The sequence below is a fragment of the Citrus sinensis genome, chromosome 1 (genome assembly GCF_022201045.2).
Source record: "Citrus sinensis cultivar Valencia sweet orange chromosome 1, DVS_A1.0, whole genome shotgun sequence".
NCBI classification, from domain to species: Eukaryota; Viridiplantae; Streptophyta; class Magnoliopsida; order Sapindales; family Rutaceae; genus Citrus; species Citrus sinensis.
In genome coordinates, this window is record NC_068556.1 from 15,732,731 (window position 1) to 15,744,691 (window position 11,961).

The 11,961-nt window shown below is 34.1% G+C and overlaps 1 protein-coding gene across 1 annotated transcript in view; it reads left to right on the top strand.

The window, feature by feature from the left end:
• The window catches only part of LOC127903575 (uncharacterized), a 36,939-nt gene extending 26,542 nt beyond the window's left edge, over nt 1-10,397 (top strand). Inside the window, exons 5-6 of the mRNA XM_052443898.1 lie at nt 9,163-9,214; nt 9,815-10,397. Coding sequence (XP_052299858.1) covers nt 9,163-9,214; nt 9,815-10,397 — 635 coding nt within the window. The remainder of the gene's footprint in view (nt 1-9,162; nt 9,215-9,814) is intronic.
• The last annotated feature ends 1,564 nt before the right edge of the window (nt 10,398-11,961 follow it).

The window sequence follows — 11,961 nt, forward strand, 5'->3', positions numbered from 1 at the left end:
GACAATTTAAGAATGTTTTTGTGTTTTCTGGGTTTCACTTTGGAAAATACAAAGAGTTCATTCATGCAGCTATAGATCTTGGTTGAGTCCTTGGTGTATGGAGGCGGTGACCGATAGTTATCAAAAGCTGTCTCAAAAGGTGCTTGTATTAAAAGAACACAAGTGTTAGGCATCATTCTAAAAGCCCTAAAACCTTATTGGATGTCTGCCCAGTTCACAAACTAGAGAAAAATTAGTTTTCCTAAGTATGCAAAAAAGAATATCTGAAGCACTAAATCATGCCAATGCTTTATTTTGTTACTAGATCTTGCAACTCTAAAGGCATTAATTACATTTGCATTTTTCATCTCTTTAAACAATCATAAAAAACCCATCGGTTTGTTAAATGTTAATAACTTTGTATTGGATTGGTCGACTATTGATGATAGCAGTAACTGTAGTAATAAGTGCAAAATAGATTTAACTCTCCATTTATAAATATTCTCTTATGTTTATTGCTGTAGCATTCATATAAAGTCTTCTAAACTCCACCTCTTTCCTTTATGACATTGAAGGCAATGCCTTGTTCTAGTTAGGGTGAAGGAATAATTGATAGTTATAGAATAACTGATAATGGTGCTTGTTGTTTGTTTACTAACCTTTTTAAAATTTTTGAGTTGAAGATGACTAAATATAGAGTTTAGTTACTCTAGAAACGCTTCTTCTCAGTTTTGGTGATGTTTTTACTAATTTTCATTATAAAGACTAAATTTGGATAAATTTGAGTTCACGATGGCCAGATTTTGAGTTTTGTTACTTTGTAAATGCATCTTATTAGTCTCGGAGTTTAGTTACTCTTGAAAAAAAAAACTAAATTTTTAAATTTTCTCTTCTGCCATTATTGACTAACCTTTTTTGTCTACCGTAGCCATCCTGAAAGGCTCAATAGGCCATTCTAGACACAAATGCATGATAGGTGATACTGATGGTAAGTTAAGATTGTGATACTGATGGTAAGTTAAGATTGTATATTACTTAGTCCTTTCATTTTGTTCATGAACTACAACCAAAGACACTAGTCATTTTACCCCTAAAAAAGAAAATGCTCTTTCTTATTAACCAAATCTCTTGCCTAATTAGCAAAGTGTTTTTATGTAAAACAGTTAGAGTTGATTAAGCTTATGTTATGTGCGGGCTCTTAGTTAGTAATCGGGATTGCTACTTAATTAGTAATGGGTATTCGCATAAAATGGTGAGAGTTTGATTTGTCAAACCTAACTCTTTCTTAGTAACTGGGCAAATTGCTTAGCAAGCATTGAATGTTCGCGTAAAATAGTTAGAGTTACTTAGAAATATATTATAAATAAACCCGTTGCCTAAGGAAGAAATCCCGATGAAATGGTAAGAATGAAACTATTGCTTTATTTTGACCAAACCCCATAATCATTATGTCAAACATCACTAAGCACAATTGTTGAATTATTGATTGATGGTTGAGTGGCGAAGGGGATGAAAAGAATTTTTAGAGAGTTTATTTAAAAGATCTCAATTTGGGTTTGAATTTTGCTAGATATTATCGCTTAATTTGTTAAGGACTAGCAATAAGTTGGGAGTTGTGCTGAGTGCTAGAGAATGTATATTTATAAGGGTAAAATTCATTATTTTTGCACTCTAAGCCTTACTAACATCTTTCCTTTTATGTATTTAAGTCCCTTAAACATTAATTGTGTGTACTTTATTATGATTTGATTTTTTAAATATATTTCAAGGGTATTTTGGTTATTTAATGATTTATAAGAAATCAGACAGCAAAATAGATGACATTTTTGAGCTCAAAATGCTAAAACCCCTAGGAAAGGAATAAAAGGTAAAATCATAACTTAATCATATTTGGGGTAACATTTGGGGCAAATACATCATGAACGGATTTAGAACTCCTGAAAGCTTAGGGAATGACAAAAATTGGGGTCAAAACAGACTCTGATTACATTAAAATAAAGGATTTACAGATGTCCAAATCTAGTTTTGTAGGATGTCTACTAATTTGGTGGAGCCCAACTAACTTTGCATTGACTAATGAGGTAGTAGCATCTTATTTGACCATCCTGCGCACTTACTGTGAACCTATGTGCACTAAAACAATGTCCACGGACTTTGCATTCGCTAATGACATGGCAACATATTAATAGACCAAAGAACGGGCGTACATTACATGCATATAAATTGAATGACAGCCTTGTACATATGTTCCATCCAATCGAAGACAATCATGTGTGTTCAAATTGTTTTCATCCGATGACTATGATTTATCTAATGTACTTATAAATTGAATGACGACTTGTTTAATTCAACATAATTAAAAAATAATTATGAACTTTATCAAACTTAAACATTTTAACTTTTGCCATTTATCTTTTTCGTTTTGCCATGCTTCCAGTTCAAGCGCATTTTCTAACTGACTTTTGCCATTTTACACTTCTTTTTTTTTCTATGTTTCTAGCACATATGTTAATTGAGATTGAGCACTAGAAATTACAAAGTCTAGTTAACATCCTAATTCAAAATGGTGCCACCCCTTTGCATATATAATTTCAAAATGGTGTCCAGTACAATATATGCTCCAGTAACACATCATACAAATATAAAGTTAAAAATTCCCATTTAATATTAGAAATAGAGGTTCAAAATCCTAACATAGAGTAGCCCAAACATGTACGGATTATATCTCACGATGAAGCATTTGAAGGATATATCACTTCCTATGGTGATTAGGCATAGCAAAGAATACACGTAGTAGATCTTGCTTTGTGGCCAACTTAGTTGTCGCATCATACATCTCGCTCTCAGTTAAGCCTTCAATTGTCATCATCTCATCATACAACTTAACTTGTAAGTCAGCAACATCCTTATCTACTGTATAAAGCACATTAACCAACCCGTTTATCTTAAGTACCATTGCTGCCACAGTTTCAGCCCCCAATACTTTGGACACATATGGTCAATTGTTCTCTCCTTATTCTTTCTTTTCCTAGATCGATTGGTCGAACTACTTAGAGTATTTTTTGGTTCATGAGGAACAACATGTGATTGAGAGGTATAAGACATATCATCAACAAACTCATCCATTACAATCTCATTAATCATCCTACATTTACATTAACATTGTCCTATTCGCGTACCTCATCCTCACCGTCATCTGCATTTCCCTCATTTGCTCCGATCGCTCAATCTCGATCATATATCAAAGACAAAGTGTAATAATATAGGAATGGTTTGTTATCTTAGGGATTTTCTACAATTCTCATAAAGCAAGAAAATCATAATTTGCATAAACTTTAATCCTTAAGATCATAGAATATCATAATTTTCATATTATCATAATTAAGAAAAGACATACCTTGATCCATGACAATTTTCTTGATCAAGATTCTCTACAAGAATTAAAGATTTAACAATATTGATTTCTCTGTCTTGACCTTTTTAGAGTGACTCACTTTTTTAATGGATAGAAATTTGACGTGGTATTCTTTTTTATATGGGTGGAGAGATGGCTAATTTTAATAAAATCTTAATTCTCAATTTCCATCAAAGTGGGTAGTTAATTTTTTCTCATTGACCAATAAGAGTTTAGCCCATAATTTGTTTTATTATTTAAACCCAAATATTACCCAATCAATAATGTAACATGTAGGCCACTGAAATGCCAACATTCTCCCACTTGGCACATGTGACACAATCAACTTAACAGTTTAATAATAATAAATGTTAAGCGCTTAGTAAGAGGTAAATTCTTACTTGCATTGGTCAAACCATAAAATCATCATTAACCAAAAACTAATCGGATCATTATTTCGACATAGTTCATTCTATGTATCACAATATCAATTTTATACTTAACATTACCTGTAATGGTAAAGAGAACAATAACGGTCCAAAAACAATGACTTTGTCAAAGACAAATCCTATTAACAATTATATCATCATTCATGTATATACCATTAAATGAAATAGGATATAAAGAATCAGAAACAATACTTAAATGAGCTAAGAGTATCAAATACATTAAGAGCTTAAAAGCATGAACATAATGTCAATAATGGCATCTAGTAATACCCATCCTTTGAAAATGTTCATTAAAAACCTTGAGGTTAATCATTTTGTTAAAGCATCTGCAATAATAAAGTTGGTGCTAATGTGCTTGATTGACACTCTTCGTTTATGAACTTCTTTAATAGCAAGGTATTTTTATTCCATATAATTAACACCCTTTGAATACCTGTCATTTTTCGAGAAAAAGATTGCAGTAGCATTATCACAAAAAATCTTCAGCGGCTTGGTAATACTGTCGACAATTCCAAGCCCTAAAATAAAGTTCTGCAACCATAATTAATGAATAGTGGCCTTAAAACACACCATAAACTCAACTTCCACAGTGCAAGCAACAATGATAGATTGTTTTTCACTCTTCCATGAGATGGCTCATCCAGCCATCATGAACAAATAGCCAAGTTTGAATTTTCTGGTATCCACATAGCTAGAATGATTTGAATTTGAATGCTCTATCACTTCGAGATGATCAGATATATTATAAGGGAGCATATGATGCTTCCTTGCAAGTATATTAATACTTTCTTTACAGCTTTCTAGTGATTTAATCTAAGATTACTTTGATTTCTGCCCAGTATTCCAATAGCGAAACCGATGTCTGGCCTGGTACACTGTTGTGCAAATTTTATTGTACTCGCAAGCGCATGAATCTATTGTAAAATAGATTTTGTGGTGACGAGTGTCGATCCCCCGAGGAAGTAGATTTAATTATGTGTAGGGTTAATTTTTTAGGTGTAAATGTGAGTTGGCTAAAAGTGAATTTTTTTTTTATCTTAGGATTCAAAATAAAAAAGTGAGAATAAATTAAAGATGAAACCAATGCAAATTAAATGCTTGAGCCTCTGGATTCACACTCAACATTCAACATGGTCTTAATATTTCCTTTTTAGTTCCAATTAATTCATGAGGGGGAATTTCCTCTCCTCATAATCCTCACTCTAATAAATATGGCATCAAGCGTTTAGTGTGCCAGAGGTAATGATCATCCATTAAATGTGGTGCCAAGAACACGCTGTGCCATATGATAATAATCCTTTTGTTGACAACATGGTAAGACCATCCACTAAATAGCTCAGATACACTCTCTGTTGATACTGTGTCAAGACGACCCAGAAAATAATAGAGAACTTTCTCTCTAATTAACATGGTGCTAAGTGCTCATTGTGCCAGATAATAACGATCCTTCACTAGGGAGCCAGTATACCGTGTAAAATCTAGACATGATACACTGTTTGTCGACAATGAGTCAAAACAACCATATAAATGAGAGAGTAAAAGAAAATAAACTTACCTAATTAAGCCCATGGATCATGTTGAGGCTTCACCTTCAATCATCGGTCGATGCCACATCACCATACTATATATGTGAACAGTTCCGTACTTGTGAGTAGTGCCGTGTATGTGAACAGTACCGTATATGTGAACAATACTGAATACCCTTTTATGGTCCTTTTAAGGTTTTCGACTGTTCCAAGTTTAAAAATGCCATTAGTTTCGCTATCTGACTTCTTATTAGTCGTGAAATAGTCAAAATATCCCTAAAATACATAAAATACTTAAATTATAATAAAACACACATAATAAAAGCTTAGAGAATTTAAACATGTAAAAGTGAAAATGTTAGTGAGACTTGGATCATAAAATAACGATTTTACCTTGCATAAATATGTATTTTCCAGTACTCAACAAACAAGTCTGAGCATGCATCAAGCTTCCAACAATGATTACATAAGGAATCTTTTCTATTTTTTTACATTCAATTCGTTCCATTGCATAAGGCTGAGCTTATCTCCTTTCTGAATTAGAACAACACTCGCAGAGCATTTTTCCATTCCGAATCTCTCTAAAATTTTAGTAATATATACTTTCTGAGACAATTTTAGCAATCCATGTGCACTGTCATGGAATATTTCAATTCCAATTACATATGATGCCTCACCCATATTTTTATTTTGAAGTTCTTAGAGAGAAACTCCTTGGTCTCATGAAGTAGACCAAAATTATTAGCAGCAAGCAAAATGTCATCAACATACCGAATAAAAAAAATAAATACCTCTAGGGCATCCACTAATTGAGATTTTTCATGGAACAAATAGATATAACCATAACGTGAAAAATCATCAATAAAGGTGATGAAATACTTTTCTCTACCAAAAGATGGAATATTGTGTAGTTCTTGTGGCTCTTTTTATACTTGTTTGTTTTCCTTTAATACGATCCACACAAATATCAAGATCAATAAGATCCAAATTTGGAAGGTTTTCATTTTTTACTAATCTTTTTATTCTTGCTTTAGATATGTGACCTAAATGCTTATGCCACAATTAAGTTGAACTTTCATTCATTAAACCACGTTTAGTGCCAAAATTATGATGCAAGGTTAACAAAGACTCAACAAAAATATTTTCAAGCTTTAATTTGTATAGACCATCAGAAAGAATTCCAGAACAAATGGTACTATTATGTTTCAATAAACTAAAACATTTGTTTCCAAATGTAAAAGCATATCCAACAGAATCAAGTTTGGACAAAGAAATTAAATTGCAAAAAATAGAAGAAATATAAAGAGTCTGAAAAAGATCTAAATGATGTCCTGCATATAAAATCAAACGATAAGTCCCAATGTCTTTAATTGGAGCTTTAACTTGGTTCTCCATGAAAATAAACTTCTCATTTGGGTTTATGGTTTGAATTGTAAGAAATTTTTGCATCGTATTTGAAACGTGAGTAGTGCAACCAGAATCAATCCACCATGTGTTATAAAGAACTTCAGCTAAGTTTGATGTAAAACATAGTAAAGCACTAGACTTACCTTCGTTTCGAATCAGGCTTTACGCTTTAGGCAATCTTTGGTGAAGTGTCAATGTTTATTGCAAAAATGACACTTTTCCTTCTTAATATCCTTCTTGTGGATTTAGGTGGGTTGCACTTTTAGCTTTGATGCTTCTTTCTTGCCCTCGCGATAATTTTTTTCCAAATTTTTTTCAGCTCCTTTATGACCAATGTGATTAATTGAGTGAGTTCCTTATTTCTTAAGTCTTGCTTTTTCCTCAATGAACATGGTCTGAAGTTCATTTGCACTCTATTTGTCCTTAATGGTGTTATAGTTTATTTGAAATAGACCATAGGCAGTAGGCAAAGAGTTGATAATGAATTGCACAAGGAAACTCTCACCCACTTCCATATCCATGGACCTCAATTTTGTTGTTGTGTCTATTATCTCAGTCACATGTTGATGCATGATACGTGTACTATCAAACTTGCATGTGGTCAACGTACCCATTAATGCCCCGATATGGGACTTATCAGCCGATTCAAACTGAGAAAACTCTTTCACAAATTCTATATATTCCTTAGCACTTTCAATTCTTGGAGTTGTGGAATTGATGTTGTTGGAAATTGTGATCTAATTAAACACTAGGCTCAATCTGTTTTATCTCTCCCAAGTCTTATGGAGAGATCTTTCTTCAGCGTTGCTTTCATTAGTAATAGCAGCTGGTCTTTCAGTTAACAATACTAAGTCAAGATCCAAAACACTTAAGTGAAACAAGACTTGCTCAGACCAATCTGGGTAATTAAGGCCATTGAACGTAACAACAAATGAAGAGCAACAAACATAGATGTTGTAAACTTTAATTGATACAACAATACACTACAATAAATATAATTGATGCTTAACTTTAATTTCACATAATTAGTAATCAAATACACATTAACTAGACATGCCTGCTATCTTTAGATATACTAAACATGCCTAATCAAGCATACTAGTTATTCACAATCATAATCATAGATTATAAAATTAATTAATCAACCTTTGGGCGATTCCTAAATATTTTATAATCTATGAATTTCAATATACCCATATAGGAAAATCATCATGTCATTCAATCATAAGCATCACAATAATTATGAGTACTTGAAACTTAATTTAATTTGACATCTATGAAAACTTTCTAATTTAGCCACTTTGGTGACTAACAAATTATATATGATATACACATCAAAATTAAATTATAACAAATGTTGAAACAAAAATAGGCATATAAATACTTACGGTAATATTCATATATTCATGAAGAGGAACATAAGTGCCTTCAGTTTATTAATGTTGCATGTAAGCCAATAATATGCAAACAGGTTCAACACTTATTGGACAAATTCCATATGATTCTTAAAACTTGATCAGATTCGAACACACACATATGTGTGTATATATAAGAATTCAAGTGTTTATATATATATTTGCACACCGGGCAATTTTCAGAAACCTCCCCTGAGGTTTGATATAATTTCACTTAGATGGCGAGTTTGATTGTATTCTCACTTACCTCCCCTGCTGTTAGTATACATACGGTTTGACCGTTAGTTGACGAGGGTAAATATGTAAAAGACAAGGTGAAATTATAAAAAAAATCAAATAACAATAAAAAAATGGTTCAAAATCTATTGGACAATTGTATTAACCGATTAGACACAATATCCATTGTGTAAAAGAGTGTTTTTCTCTTTCTCTTCTCTTTCCCCAGTACAAAAAAGCAATGGTTGTCAATTTCTCACCATTTTCACTCCACTTACCTACTCTCATCTACTGGAACAAAAAGAAATACACATCAAGAACATACATAACCCATGAAGAAGAAAAACATAGGTGGTCGGAGAAGGCCACCGACCGGTGACGATCAACGGCAATCGGAAGATGCCACTGTTATTGGAGTTTGTAAGAGGTTAGTTACTTGATGAAAGTCTAAAATTTATAAATACCTTTGGTTTTCTTGTTTTTGGAGTTTTATAAGTGGTTGTTGGTTGTGTTTTATTTATCTTGTTCATGGGTTGGTGGTGGAAAAATTGATTAAAAGGAAAATGAGTTTAGCCATATGTGGCCATGAGTTGAAAAAATTTAATTATTAGTTATTTTATGTTTGTGATTTACACCATACATAGTGTAATAAGGCTACAAAGCCAAAAATTTGTTATTGTTATGCAAATGGGTGTGTAAAATAGAAGTAGTCTTAGCTGCAATTTTTATTTTTCCCGCCAAAGTTTGCTTAAGTTGATATGTTTATGAATTTACAGTGTTTGTGTGCGCCCGTCGCAGAAACACAGTTTCTGCGTTTTTGGGTGACAAGTTTGTCTCCCGTGCGACAAGACATTGTTGCACTAATACAGACTGAGTTTTTGGGTGACAATGGTGTCGCATGTGCGATGAACTGATGTCGCCCGTAATGCGTTTCTGTGTTTTAAGGCAACAATATTGTCGCACGGGGGACAAGTCTTGTCACACAAAAACAGTGTTTTTGTCTGTTGTGCGGCGATATCCTCTTGTCGCACATACATTATGTGTTTTTGGGCGAAAGTTTTGTGTCTCCCGTGCGACAATTGTGTGTCGCATGAGTGTAATTTCTGTTTTTGTAGGCGACAAATAGGATTTTTGGGCAACAAGTGAAACAATATTTTTGTGTTCTGTGTGGTGACATGCTCTTGTCTCACATACAAAATTCTGTATTTTTGGGCGACAAGGTTGTCTCCCGTGCGACAAGGTTGTCGCACGTTCTCAGTTTTTGTTTGTTATGTGACATGAAAAATTTTAAAATGTATTATTATTATAATTTTTTCTTTATTATTGTAACTGTTGTCGTTGTTGTTTAGCAATGCCATTATTATTATTATTATTCATAATTATTACTTTACTTTCACTTATTAACGTGTGCTTATTCACATATGATAGAGACGAAAGGCCAGTTGAAATGGACTGCTTTGACTTAGCGGATCAGAATGAGTTTGCTCTCTCTGATTTCAATGATGAGGTTAATGAAGTTGAGCAAGGGACGGCAATAGAAGATTTGGTTGAGATGATGGCAACAAATGACGATAGAGATGTCTTTGCAGATGAATGTACAGAAAATAATATTGAAAATGATTTGCCTCATGCTGATAGCGAAGGAGAGGTTAATGAAGTTGTTGACGTTGTGCTTGATAATGGGTTGGATGACTACCAATCTGGTGATGATAGTGGTTGTAATTTAGATGAAACTGATAATGAGGCTGCGAACGAAGCTTGTTATCGATATGAGCGAAACTCAGGTGGTTTTGAGTTTGCAGCCGATGGTGAAAATATTGTACTTAAACCAGGTCAGTTGTTTAAGGATGTAGATGAATTCAGGAAGGTTGTGAAGGTGTATGCAATAAAGAATGCATTCAGATTAGAAAGAGTAAAGAATGAAAAGTCAAGAGTTACACTTAGGTGTGCTACTACAGGATGTACTTGGAGGCTACATGCTAGTCCTAACTGGAATGAAGATCATTTTTAGATCAAGACATACTGTTCAGAGCATACTTGTGTAAGAAACACCGAGAATTACGAAGCAACATCAACATGGCTAGCTATTTCCTTTCTTCATCTGTTCAGGGCTAATACTCAACTGCCAATTGATGTCATTGCATCATAACTTTTCAGAAGATATGGAATAACTTGCTGCAATCAAAGGCTATATCGAGCAAGAAACAAAGCATTAGAACTGTTGGGACAAGACCATAAAGCAAGCTACACCAAACTATTCAGGTATATGCATGCCATACTTGCTTCGAATCCTGGATCCACTGTATCATTAGATGAAGATTGATTAGGAGGTGGTGTGGATCCTTATTTTAGGAGATTCTTTGTGTTCTTTGATGCAAGCAGAAGGGGATTCTTTGGGGGTTGTAGGCAATTCATAGGCATTGATGGTTGTTTTCTAAAAGGACCCTATAAGGGAGTGTTGTTGTTTGCAGTTAGTGTGGATGCCAATTATGGTATTTACCCATTGGCTGTATGTGTAGTAGAAAATGAAAACACAGAGTCTTGGGTGTATTTTCTGGAGAAATTATATGAAAAATAGGCTGCAATTATGGGGAAGGTTTGTGTTTTATGAGTGACAGACAGAAGGGGATACTAAATGCATTAGACAAGGTCTTTCCTCATGCTTTGAAGAGATACTGTTGCAGACATATTTATGCTAACTTCAAGGAAAAATTTCCCGGTGTTTTGCTTAAGAAACCATTCTAGCAAGCGTGTAGAAGTGCAAATGTTTCTGATTTCAGGAGACATACGGCTGAGTTGAATGAAATCAGTCCCGCTGGACATGATTGGTTGATGCAAATACCAGTAGTTTGTTGGGTGAAGCATTGTTTCCCTACCCATACTAAAAGTAACCATGTCACCAATAACATGTCCGAGTCTTTCAACAACTGGATAAAAAATTATAGAGGCATGCCGATCCTTCGAATGCTTGAAGAAATTAGGAGGAAATTGATGACACTCATTCACACGAGACAACAAGAAGTTCTCGCTTGGCAGGATGAGTTGCCTCCAGTTGTCAGGAGGAGAGTTACGAGAGAAAAGGAGGCGGCTAGATCATTGACTATGATATTTGGTCACAACCAGACATTTGAGGTCATGGAAGATATGTCCAAGAGGACTGTTGTAGATTTGTTAGGAAAACATTGTGATTGCAATGAGTGGGACATATCAGGGCTGCCTTGCAAACATGCAATTTGTTGCATTGATGCCATGAGGTTCAACGTGAATGACTATGTCCACCCATTGTTGAAGAAAATATCATTTTAGAACACTTATTCACACCAATTATATCCAGTGCCTGATGAGAGTAAATGGCCTCTACTTCTGCACAATAATCTTCAGTAGATGTGCTGGTAGGCCTCAGACCAAGAGAAAGAAAGAATTGGGTGAAGCAAAGTCCTTCAAAAGGAGTTCGAGTGTGAAATGTTCGAGATGTGGTCAGTGGGGCCACAATAAGAGGGGTTGTAAGGCACCTATGCAGTGTTTGAAGTTGAAGAAAGCGGAACTGAAGCGAAATTCAGCAAAGGTGAGTTATT